This window comes from Anolis sagrei, chromosome 2, assembly GCF_037176765.1.
Source record: "Anolis sagrei isolate rAnoSag1 chromosome 2, rAnoSag1.mat, whole genome shotgun sequence".
Classification (NCBI taxonomy): Eukaryota; Metazoa; Chordata; class Lepidosauria; order Squamata; family Dactyloidae; genus Anolis; species Anolis sagrei.
The window spans coordinates 281,078,860-281,091,458 of record NC_090022.1 but is presented as its reverse complement, the minus strand read 5'-3'; the positions used below and the strand labels follow the sequence as shown (position 1 = coordinate 281,091,458).

The 12,599-nt window shown below is 45.1% G+C and overlaps 1 protein-coding gene across 1 annotated transcript in view; it reads right to left on the bottom strand.

Annotated features, from left to right (window-relative positions):
- Nucleotides 1–12,599, bottom strand: part of MTMR12 (myotubularin related protein 12) — a 45,569-nt gene that overhangs the window by 19,596 nt on the left and 13,374 nt on the right. The window contains exons 2-6 of the mRNA XM_060761352.2: nt 10,233–10,287; nt 8,919–9,055; nt 8,238–8,310; nt 7,909–8,039; nt 6,989–7,082 (exon numbers count right to left, since the gene is read on the bottom strand). Coding sequence (XP_060617335.2) covers nt 6,989–7,082; nt 7,909–8,039; nt 8,238–8,310; nt 8,919–9,055; nt 10,233–10,287 — 490 coding nt within the window. The remainder of the gene's footprint in view (nt 1–6,988; nt 7,083–7,908; nt 8,040–8,237; nt 8,311–8,918; nt 9,056–10,232; nt 10,288–12,599) is intronic.

The window sequence follows — 12,599 nt, the reverse complement described above, 5'->3', positions numbered from 1 at the left end:
ATTGTGATAGCAATAACAATAACAAAGTTTGGACACAGTAGTCAAAACAGCAATACAATCTCTGTTCAATGCTCTGTAGTGCAATGGCAAATAACAAGGACTCCTTAATTTTTTATTTTCAACAATTCCGCCACATTATTTTTGGACTAACGAAGTCAATACAATGAGTTTCAACACAACCACTGCCAATCCTGAGCAGTATTCTATTCATAAGATAAGGAATCATGGTTTTGTCAAATTCAAAGCAGTACATTGTTTCCAAAATCCATCTGAACTGTATTTTAACTTTGTATTCATGACACAAACATTTGTTTTTAATTTTATATTTGCCTTGTTTTTTAATGTTACTGTGTTGTGTCGTATTTATGTTAGCTACCTTGATTCCCTATGGGGAGAAAGATGTGGTAAAAATAAAGCTAACAACAACAGCTTTCCCATACAATAATGCTGGACCCTTACACAGGTGTCCGCTGAAGCACATGTCTTCAATCCCACAAAAGTGGGCATTTAATTACATGCCTGCACATAATTCATGCTTGCATCACATTTACTTCTTCATAGGATGATACACTATTTCAAAGTAAGGAGCATCTCCTGTAGTAGTTTTGTCTTTTAAGGTTTCCTGTCGTAGTTAACTGTGAATCACACATTGTGGTATTCCTGCGCCAGCGCAGGCCAGCTTCGGAACCTTCTAGAAAACTCAAACAAATGTATCCCCCTCATGGCTCCACCTCCCCCTCCTCAAGTATATAAGGCCCGAGTGGAGCCCGCCCTCTATCCTCTTTTTTCCGCCGTTAGCAGATAACAGCTAAGACGAACCTCTAGTTTTGACTTTCAGGCTAACTGACTCGGATTGCTATTGGACTTTGTAAGTTTCTCTGATCCCCCTCGACCCGGACTGCTTCAGGACTTTCTCTCGCCGCATCCCTGGTCGGGCTTTTTCTGGCTGGCAAGATGGCTACCACCTCCTTCAAGAGGTGCTCTGCGTGCCCCAATGTGCTCCCGGACGCCGACGGGCACAGCCTCTGCCTGACTTGCCTGGGAGAGGGGCACCTCTCCCAGTCCTGTACTGTTTGTGCGGCCTTTACTCCGCAAACGCGGAACAGCAGAGAACTCAGACTGAAGGCGGCTCTTTATGAAAGGGCCTTGATGCCTGACATTCCAACTCCCCGTGCGTCAGGAGAGAATGCTGCCCCGTCACTTGGGCCCAGGCCGGACTCTGCAGCCCCTAAAAAGAAGCCCAAAAAGCAAGGGGAAAAGGCCAAACAAGATGGCCGCGCGTTGCCCGCCCAAGAGAAGGCCTCTGAGAAAAGGGCGGGAAAGGCACCAACTGCTCCTCCAGCGGCATCGGAAAGGAGCCCTCTTCCTCCCGTGCCACAGGGAACCCGACCCTCCCCCAGGCAGACTCTACACTTACCGGCAGCGACCGAGCCCTCGGCTCCGATCCGGTCTCCACCTATCCTGGCGAGAGAGGCTTCGCACGCTGTGCGGTCCCCAGAGGCATCACTGCCTCCCGCCGACATCGACTTGCCGAGCTCGGCCGAGCTCCACCTCCTCGACGCCGAGATGCCTCCTTCCCCTGAGGGCGTGGCTTCCGGCTGGGAGCCACTCGCCCCCCCCCCGCAGGGAGGGCGGAGGAAGGAACAGTGACGTCAGCGGAGCTCCTCCCAGCGCCGAGGGAAGAGCCCGCCTTTGCCATCCCTGCGGCCCCGGCGCCCAGAAAACACAAGGAAAAGCGGGGAGGCAGCAGAAGGAGGAGGTCTCGGTCGCCCTCACGCCGCAGCAAGAGGCGCGGCGGATCTCGACGTTGTCGACCATCGAAGGGTGGGTCCCGGGCGGGCTCGCCCTCCTCCTCCTCAAGCGACTCATCCTCCTCCTCCTCCTCCTCTTCCTCTCAGGGATCTGTTCGCTCCGCCTCCACAACCAGGAGCTCCAGACGATCCCGGCGGGGCCAGAGGCCGCAACCTACAGTGCCCCAGTGGGGGCCCTATGGCCCTGGCCCATACCCATTTGCAGGCCCTTGGAACATGGGCCCTGCAGGACATTTTATGTACGCTCAGCCTGCAGCTCAGCCCTTTGCCCCCTTTGCCAGCATGAACATGATCCAGGGCATACAGCAGAGGGGATGTGGGACTGCAACCACGGTCTTTCCCCCTACACCTTCTGCATCGACATCAGGGACTGCTCCCCCTGTAGGGAGGCAGGGGCAATTGAACTCTACTCAAATCTGTGTTACTGAGCAGAACTCTAGCTGTGCTGATCGAAGTGTATGTGTTGAACGTTTAATAACTGATGATTTGTCAAATGGTGAAGCTGTTAACCTTACAACTACTGATCCTCCTGTACCACCTAGTACCCCGCAGGTGACACAGGAGTTGACCCTGCCTTCTGAGGATCAGCCCACCTTAGAACCTGAGGACTCGGATTCCTCAGCTGAACCTTCCGATCCTCATCAAACTAGGGAGAGCACTGATAACACGCCTTTGCCACCAGACTACAACAAATTCGCTTCATTAATAGACAGAATGATCAAGGCCCTCGACATACCAGCGCCAAAGGCGCAGGAACATGTCGAGGACCCGATGTTCCCGTCGGAGGAGCAGGCCACTCCGACCCCTACGTCACTTCCAATGCTCCCCTACCTCCTAAAACTGGCCAAGATTCTAGATGCTCCCCCGACTACGGTGCCGGCCACGCCAAAAAGGGTCGACTCCCTGTATAAGATCGACCTCTCGGCAGCCAAATGGGTGGCCAACCCACCAAGGCCTAATACGGTAGTGGCCGAAGTGGTGAAAGCAAAGAAGCCAAAGAGCACCCTTTCGGCCCCTCCCGATAAAGAGGGCAAGAAAGTTAAAAGGAGGGATGTTATGTATCCCTTCTTCTGGGCAAGAAGGCTCACTTAGCAGCAGGATTGGTGACTAGGATGGCTCATTATGCCACTTACATGTCCGGTTACCAAACCTTCCTGTGGACAAAAATACGCCCCTATTTGGATAAACTTCCGCCCGAGGAACAACGTTTTCCAAAGGCTTTACAAGAAGAGGCCATAATACTATCGAAAGTCCAAAAGGACTTTGCAAAGCATCTTGCGGAGTCGGCGGGCCACATGTTCGCTACGGCGACTTCTATCCGCAGGCATGCATGGCTTCGCACTGCCAATTTGTCTGAGGAGGGCAAAGCCCTAGCAGAGGACCTCCCTCTACACGAGGGGGGCCTCTTCAACCCAGAAACGGACGCAACCCTAAAAGAAAAGCAAGAGGTCCGACAAGCTGCGGGTAAGTTTGGCTATACCTGGCAGCCGTATAACCAAAGTCGCTCTAAATGGCAGGGTCCCTCTGGCCAATACCGCAAGAATTTTAATAATTCCTTCTCGGGAGCGGGCAGGGGTAGGGGCCCCCCGTCCCCCAGGTTTCAGACAAACAAGCGAGGCTCATACTCATCGAAATCGATATATCAACCATACCAGGTCAGATCAAAGAACCAGGGCGCCTCTAGAAAGCGTCTTTGACGCCCTTGCTGAACCATGTTCCCAGGAACAGGAGGGGGCTCCCATCTCCTGGTTTACACCCCCTGAGTTAATAGTTCCTCCTGAAACGAACCCCCCCCAGTTACAATAACAGGTTGCAACCTTTTTATAAGAATTGGGCCAGCATCACCACGGACAGGTGGGTGCTTGCAATCATCCAGAACGGGTACGCCATTGAATTTCACAGTATCCCTCCAATGGGAAGAGTTAAGAGTACAAGCCCCTCAGAGGCTCTACTCTGTGAGATCAATACCCTCTTGGGGAAGGGTGCCATTTCACCAGTTTCGGTTTCAGACTTCTCTTCATGTTTTTTCTCAAGATACTTTGTTGTTACGAAAAGGGGAGGCGGTTTCAGGGCCATTTTGGATTTAAGAGATCTTAATAAAGCAATTTTACCAAAGAAATTTCGTATGGTGACGCTTTCATCCATCATGCCTCTCATACCAGAGGGTGCATGGTTCGCTACCATAGACCTACGAGATGCGTACTTCCATTTGTCAATCGCGCCTCACCACCGCAGATTCTTGACATTCATGGTGGGCAACAGGGCCTTCCAGTACAATGTCCTCCCCTTTGGACTTAGTTCTGCGCCAAGAGTGTTCACAAAGTGTATGGCGGTGGTGGTAGCACACTTGCGAACTCAGGGAATAGTTGTTTACCCGTACATTGACGACTGGATTATTATTGGAAAATCAGCCTCCCAACTTCAAAAACATGTTTATATTACTTTGTGTCTCCTTCAGTTTCTGGGCCTGGTCGTCAACGTGGAGAAATCCTCCCTGAAACCAACCCGCAGTATCCTGTTTATTGGCGCGTTTCTCGATTCAACAACGCGCAGAGCCTACCTCCCACCGGAGCGTTTTGCCAACCTACAGGAGCAGGTGAAATCGGCCCTGGACTCTACCAGAGTGTCGGCCAAACAGGTGCAGACACTCTTGGGGTATATGGCTTCCACGACCACGGTAACTCCCTTCGCTCGTTTGCGAATGCGCCCCCTTCAATCATGGTTTGGGTCGGTTTTCAACCCACTCAGGGATTGCCCCCGGCTCAAGTTTATACTGCCCGAGGAAGTCCGTACGTCCCTAGCATGGTGGTTACAACCCCAGTTTGTCTGCTCGGGCCTCCCTTTCCAGCTCCCATACCCCACCAGAATAGTCACGACGGACTCGTCCCTGACGGGTTGGGGTGCCCACTCACAGGGGCTAGTCGCACACGGAAAATGGTCCCTGGAGGAAAGCGCTCTTCACATAAATGTTCTAGAGCTGCTGGCCGTAGAAAGAGCGCTAAAATCATTCGAAAGGCTCATTCTCGGTCAAAATATTCAAATACTGACAGACAACACAACGGTAGTATTCTATCTGAACAAGCAGGGGGGCATGCATTCCCTTCAGTTATTACGGCTGACGCTGAGCATTTGGGAATGGTGCATCCAAAGACAGGTATATCTGCAGGCCACTCATCTCCCGGGACAGGAAAATTCTCTGGCAGACGCGCTCAGCAGAAACCCGCTGAGCCACCACGATTGGTCCCTTCACCCCCTAGAGGCAACCAGACTCTTCCGTCTGTGGGGGTACCCACTGATAGATCTATTTGCCAACAGCGACAACAAGAAATGCGAGATTTTTTGTTCGAGGCTCCCAATTCCCAGAGACCAGTCCTGCCTGGGGGACGCATTCCTCAGAGTGGGGAGGGGGTCTGGCGTATGCATTTCCTCCCTTTCCCCTTCTGTTAAGAGTGGTGGCAAAACTGCAGAGGGACAACGCGTGTTGCATCCTGATCACTCCGTGGTGGCCTCGTCAACCGTGGTTTGCTCCTCTACTACAACTGTCGGGAGGGAACCATATGAGGCTTCAGAAGAGAGTCGATCTATTGACATCTCAAAAGGGCCAGGTGTTGTACCCGGATGTTCATTTATTGAAACTAACAGCCTGGTTAGTTCGACCCCAGGGACAGACAGGATGTTGAGTCTCCCTAAGAACGTAAGACAGATTATCGAGGCCGCACATAGGCCCTCCACCAAAAGGTCATATATGTTTAAATGGGCACGTTTTAGGGACTTCTCAAGGACGAGAGGTCAGGAGCCTGAGATGGCTCCCATTTCCACAGTGTTAGATTTTTTATCATCACTCTATGATGCAGGGCTTTCCAATTCTCCTCTGAAGTGTTATCTTGCTGCCATATCATGGTTTAGAAGGAAAGCGGGCTTACCGTCATGTTTTGCGGACCCCTTAGTTAAATGGTTTTTGAGGGGCTTAGGGAATATGAGACCATCGGTGGCTCCAATTGCCCCTTCCTGGGAATTGGAACTAGTTCTCTCGGCTCTGATGAAACCTCCTTTTGAACCCATGGCTACAGCAGAGCTGGGCCCTCTGACGTGGAAAGTGGCTTTCTTAATAGCCGTTACGTCAGCCAGGCGAGCCAGTGAGCTTTGTGCTCTCAGGGTAGATCCCCCTTATCTCAAATTTCATAAGGATAAGGTGGTTCTCCGGACTGACATAGCGTTCCTACCAAAAGTAGCCACTAGATTTCACATGTCCCAGGAAGTGATCCTGCCGGCGTTCTTTCAGAATCCTGAGACCCCCATGGAGAAGGCATTGCACTCTTTGGATGTGAGAAGGGCATTAGCTTTCTACATGCAAAGGACTGCTGGTTTTAGACAATCCCCCAGATTGTTTATTAAGTATAGGAAGGACACTAGGGGCCTTCCGGTTTCTTCTCAACGTTTGTCAGCATGGATTGTCTCGGCTATCCGTACCTCTTATAGGTTAGCGGGCAAAGAGCTACCCCGTCAGGTGAAGGGCCATTCGACGAGGGCTGTAGCAGCATCTACTGCTTTTATGAAGGGCATTCCTGTGGAGACTATCTGTAGGGCTGCCATATGGGCCTCTCCTTCCACCTTTGTCTCCCACTACAAGTTGGACTGTGTGGCGAGAGGAGAGACGAGGTTTGGTAGAGCGGTGCTGTTTTCAGCGGTGGCATGATCCCACCAGCCGTTATATAGCTCGCTAGTCTACCACAATGTGTGATTCACAGTTAACTACGACAGGAAATGGAAGGTTGCTTACCTGTAACCGTGGTTTCCTGAGTAGTTACCTGTGAATTCACACATACCCTCCCTTCCTCCCCTCGAGTATCATGCCACCTCCTCTGTTGGCTTTTACGGCGAAAGAGGATGGAGGGCGGGCTCCACTCGGGCCTTATATACTTGAGGAGGGGGAGGTGGAGCCACGAGGGGATACATTTGTTTGAGTTTTCTAGAAGGTTCCGAAGCTGGCCTGCGCTGGCGCAGGAATACCACAATGTGTGAATTCACAGGTAACTACTCAGGAAACCACGGTTACAGGTAAGCAACCTTCCATTCTCTGTACAGGTCTATATAGCTTGTTGGAACAGGAAATAGTAAACTGCTTGTTAAAAGGATAGCTATAACACAACAATTTCATAGTAATTTCATATACTCACCTGTATCATTTGGTGCAGCCGATGCATAGGAGAACAGAAACAAACGCTTGAATAGCTTTGCAGTCTGTGTTTGATGAACGATGCCACTGACAATCTAAGGAAAAAAACAAATCAACACATTCACATTCAGAAAAAAATCAGCAAAAGTTCTGCTGTTCAAAATCAGTGTAGCTTAAACAACCACCAAAGTTATTTCGGCAACACTATATAGTAGACTTAAGAGGACATCAGAAATTCTATTTTATGTATTCACTGTTATACAAAGCAGGTGAAAAACTGCACTAGGGATGGAACCTGAAAACTTAATCAGAATATAGATGTTGCCACTCTGGAGAGAAGAACGGACATGGAATGAACAGTTGGAAAGAAGGACGGTTCTCACACTGCCAATGCTATTTTTTTTCCTGCTCTGTGTGTTACTATCTATTTATGTAATTATGATGTTGTTGTTTATTGTTTGCATTTTCGGTTTGCGTTTTCAGTTTTACTCTGTTGTAATTTGTTGTTTGGGCTTAGACTCATGTAAGCCGCTCCGAGATCCCATCGGGGAGAAGGTGGTGGGGTATAAATAAAGTTTATTATTATTATATTATTATTATTTGAGTCCAGCCAAAAAAATTAAAACCAGTTTTGAGTTGGGAATATTAAGAATTCTCCCCACTCCTACTGATGGTTCAATTAAAGTGAAAGAGTATGCAAAACCTACGCAGGGCTGTTAATAACCAAGCAGTCTCATTTTTAGGACTCCCATAAGTCAAAACTGACTTGATGGTGAACAATAACAACCTCAAGTTCCTTATATTTATCTTATTTTTGAGAAGGGAAAATCTAGTCACTGTATTCCTTAAAGTTCTATCACAGACACATACACACAAATTTCCTGACAAAACTAAGAAAAATTGAGAAAAAATTACATTTACCCTTTTAACTTCTTCTTCCTTGGTGTATCTCAAACAGAAGCGAAACACTCTAAAATCTTTGCAATAAATTATTATCGTCTCTGGGTATTTTCTCAGTTGGCCATGTATAGGTTTTTTTCTGTCATCATAAACTGCAAGAAAAAGCACATTAGCCGGTGACATTTTAGGTAGCAATTCAGGTAACATTATCCACTCTTTTCCAGCCATACATATTAAAATAGTTGAGAGAGGAACATAATTCAGATCAAACTTAAGAGTTGCCATAATTAGAGCTGGGAAAACAAAACAAATTTGTAAAAGATTATGCAATTAAAAGTTGACCAGCCTACCTCCAAAAAGTTGGTCTACACACTGTAGAGTGATGTCATTTTGCCCAATGATTTTATTCTTGAACTGCAATTCCTAAAAGAGGAAAAATGCCTTCAAGTTACTGTAAAAAGGAATAAGTCTTATTATTCTCTGTATCTTAAAAGAATACTCAACAAATGTTTTGGCTATTTCAATTAACTACTTTCATTATAACTAGCAATTTCATTATAGTTAGCAATTTTTCTTAGCTTTTTCCTGACTCAATTAGTTCAGCTTAGTTGGAATTAACAATTGCATTTAGGACTATATGTGTTAATTCAGAAATTTTAACACAGTCCAGGGGTTACATGTGATATATGTTCACAGACTTATAACCTTAATTCACTTCATGTTTCTGAAGTTTTCTGAGGTTTTTTTTCTGCTTCCTCTTAAATTACTGATTTAAAAAAAGATCTGCTCTCTTAAGTTATCAGTTAATACCATAGCTCATAAAACCGAAAGTCAGATTTTCTCTGGGCCAAATTCAATAATACCTTTGGAAGCCACTCCGATATGTATAGAAATATTTTATTTTGACCCATCACACTCACAAGTCTCATCTAACATCATGGTAGCACAGCAATTAATCACCCCTAAGCCAGAGGACCCAGGCAGCAAAACAAAAAGGATCTAGCCATAAAAAAATAACTTTAATTCCTTACATCTTCTAAAGTAGATTCTTGACAGAGGAATGAAATTTTGAAGTTTGTGCAAATAAGTTTTCCGTAAGTGCCACGATGAGATCCATTGTCTTGTACACACTTCCAAACCATGCTTGCTTCACAAAGTACTAGTTCACCTGAAAGAATAAGAATGTATTTTAGCATTCGTGTTCTTCTGTTCTAAACTTCTACAATTACACTATGTCGCAGCTGTAAGTTATAAAAGATTGCATATATAAGACACTCACATTAGCAATAGAATACTGTTGCTTTAAATTGGAGAATTGCTAAATCAAGGGCAGAAATTAGGCGGAGATCCTGGTGTTGTCGGACTGTAATTTTCAACACACTTTATCAAGGCTGAGTTAGTGAGGGATGCTGGGACTTGCATTTTAAAAACATCTGGAAGGCTGGTGCCCAGATTCTCTAACAGGCATGGGCAAATTTCAGCCCTCCAGGTGTTTTGGACTTCAACTCACGGAATTCCTAACAGCTGTTAAGCTGGCTGGGATTTCTGGGAGTTGAAGTCCAAAACACCTGGAGAGCCAAAGTTTGCTCATGCCTGTTCTATAATGACCTATTCAAAAAACAATCCTTACAGTTAAAAGGAGGGATGTTATGTATCCCTGTACACCAGCATCCTGTTCTTGGTTGGCAACTACATGTACTATGGCAGAAAATATCCTAGCCATGCAAATCTTTAATGTTGCCTTCACCATTCTTTTCAAACATCGAATTGTTGCCTCAAGACTCCCTGCAACCTGAACTCCTTGTTGTGGTCCTCAAGTCTGACAGAACTCCCCAAGTCCCTGAACCCTTCCTCATATTTGGAGAGACCAAAAATGTCCTTAAGATGTCCACTACTGCTGTTGAAGGTGTTCATGACAGCGGATTACTGAATGTCACCCCATCCTGCAAAATCCTCTTTATCCAGAACCTCTCCTAGCTCAGAAAGAGAAATGAGAAGTGCCTTTTAGTAATTCCCAGATCAGATATTTGAATGTGATCACAAGAAACTTAATACTTCTTCCCATTATTAAATAATATTTTATTCTACTACTACTCCTTTGCATGGTTGAGCGTGTTTGAATTAAAAGATTTGTCTCTTTCACACCAAAGCTGTCCACATCTCAAGTCTGAGCAGGCTTTCCTGATACACTGAAGAAACATCCTGAGGATGGGAAAAACCTAGCTGGACAAACTCTGAAGCTTATCCTTTAGAGCTCAGGCAATCAAGTTTAAGTGTGTTACATAAAAACAGCAACTGTGATAACCATTTGATATGATTTTACAGCATTGTTTATTTAACATTACCTGGTAACAAGTGTGGTTCTACTTCTTTTTCTGTGGACTCCCTTATGTATACCTCCTAAAAGACAGACAGAAGCTGGTTTGTGGGTGTGATGGCAAGGTAACCATTTAAATAACAGAAGCTTTAAATACATAATTTTTGCAATTTTCATCAGTATTCAAGATCCCACTTTATTTACTAAAGTTATACAACTTAACATATAGTTTCATTTCTCAACAGTTCTATACCAACAAGTTTACATTCCAGATAAACAAAGCAAAAGGAATACAGAAGTGTGCCCAGAAAATTGTCAAAAATTCAATCCATACTAAAAGTATTGTCGAAGGCTTTCATGGCCGGAATCACTCAGTTCTTGTGGGTTTTTTCGGGCTATATGGCCATGTTCTAGAGGCATTTCTCCTGACGTTTCGCCTGCATCTATGGCAAGCATCCTCAGAGGTCTCATACTAAAAGTGTTGTCAAAACAAACCTACCAATGACAATTTATCTGGATCACGGATTACAAGTTTCATGGTATTTTTGTTAACTGTTCCCAAGGCACCTTTGATTTATGATGACCCTATGAATGTTCAGATCTTGTGGACTCAAGGCTGCAGCTTCCTTGATTAAGTCTATCCATCTGTAATACAGTCTTCCTCTTTTTCTATTATCTTCTACCTTAACAAGCATTACTGTATTTTCAAGTGAGTTCAAAGTATTACAGTCCCAGTTTAGTCATCTTGGTTTCCATCCAGAATTGAGGCTTGATTTGTTCTAGGTTCAGGTTATTTGCAAATTTTTTTGAAAATTTTAACTCATTTGCAACACTACATTTCAAATGAATTGATTTGCTTCCTGCCAGCTTTATTTACTGTCCAACTTTTGAAACCATATAAAGAAACTAGAAATTTGACAGCATCTGCTTGCATATAAAGTCATTATTCGTATTTATTAACTGCTTTGCTTTGGTTCCATGGATAACAAAATCCATAGATGTTCAAGTCCCACTTTATTTATTTATTTATTTACATTATTTCTATCTCGCCCATTTCAGCCCGAAGGCGACTCAGGGCGGTATACACAGTCGGCACAATTCGATGCCGAAACAAAATACATACATTGATAAAGCAAAAACATTCAGTGCAATTAAACGACAGTGCATAATAACAATTTAAAAAGAAACTATGTTCTCTGTTCAAATCTTCATCCATTTACATTGTCTTGGCCGTTCCTGGGTCAATTTCCAACTCTAGTTTGTCTGTTTACTCCGGGGTTCTGAATGCTTTCTCGAAGAGCCAAGTTTTTACTCTTTTTCGGAAAGTCGGAAAGTCAGGGAGCAGATCTAATATCCCTGGGGAGGGAGTTCCACAGCCTGGGAGCCACCACAGAGAAGGCCCTGTCTCTCGTCCCCGCCAGACGTGCCTGTGAAGCAGGCAGGATTGAGAGCAGGGCCTCCCCAGATGATCTTAGGTTCCTGGGGGGTTTGTAGGGAGAGATGCATTCGGATAGATAGATTGGGCCAGAACTGGGCCAGAACTTTATACACTACAAAGTAAAATGATATCCTTTATTTAAAATGGCAAAATCCAGGCCTGTCTTTTGGATTTTTTACTATGATCAAGTCATAGATGTTGACTCTATGGATGAAAAGGACCCACTATATTGCTGACAGTTAATTCTTCACCATGGAGAAGCGCTGGCTGTGGGTAGGCTTAGTTTCCAATCTTGAGTGCAGTTCCAACTAATGTTTTGGTATAAAACAAAATTCAACTTTTAGTTAACTTTTACATAACCAAAGCATAAGTCCCAGAAGTGCGACTGAGCCAGGAGTATAGTGACTAACAGCCCTGCATTACTTAAAGGGGCCTTGCTACACATTTTTAATCACCATCATCCTTTCACTTGACAAAATCTAGATATTCCAGATAGTGTCAGGGTGACCTTGATTTCTATTCATTTGTGCTTGGTAAAGTTCAGAGATCAAACCCTCAGAGATCAAACCCTTTCCCTAAAAATGTTTTTAAAACAATGTTTTCTAATCTTCGATAGCACCAGTGAGGGAAAACTCGGGAGAATTTCACAGTTAAGGCACACTTGTGAAGGAATCCAGATCTACAAGCACAAAGAAGGAGCCCAAAAACAAGGCATCAAGGTGAGAATTAAACGCATGCACATTTGGCAACACAGTGAAAAGTCAGGTCCACATTCTAACAATAAATTTAGATAAAGAAGTAAATAATTAACAGACATTAAGGCAGAAGGCCAGCGTTGTTGGAAGAATTGTCCAGTATAGGGACTTGAATCCTTGATGATCAATGGACAGAAATTGCATGTGTGCTCAGTGAGATCCAAGGTCTTGAAAAATCAGATTGTTCACTTGAAGCTGAGAG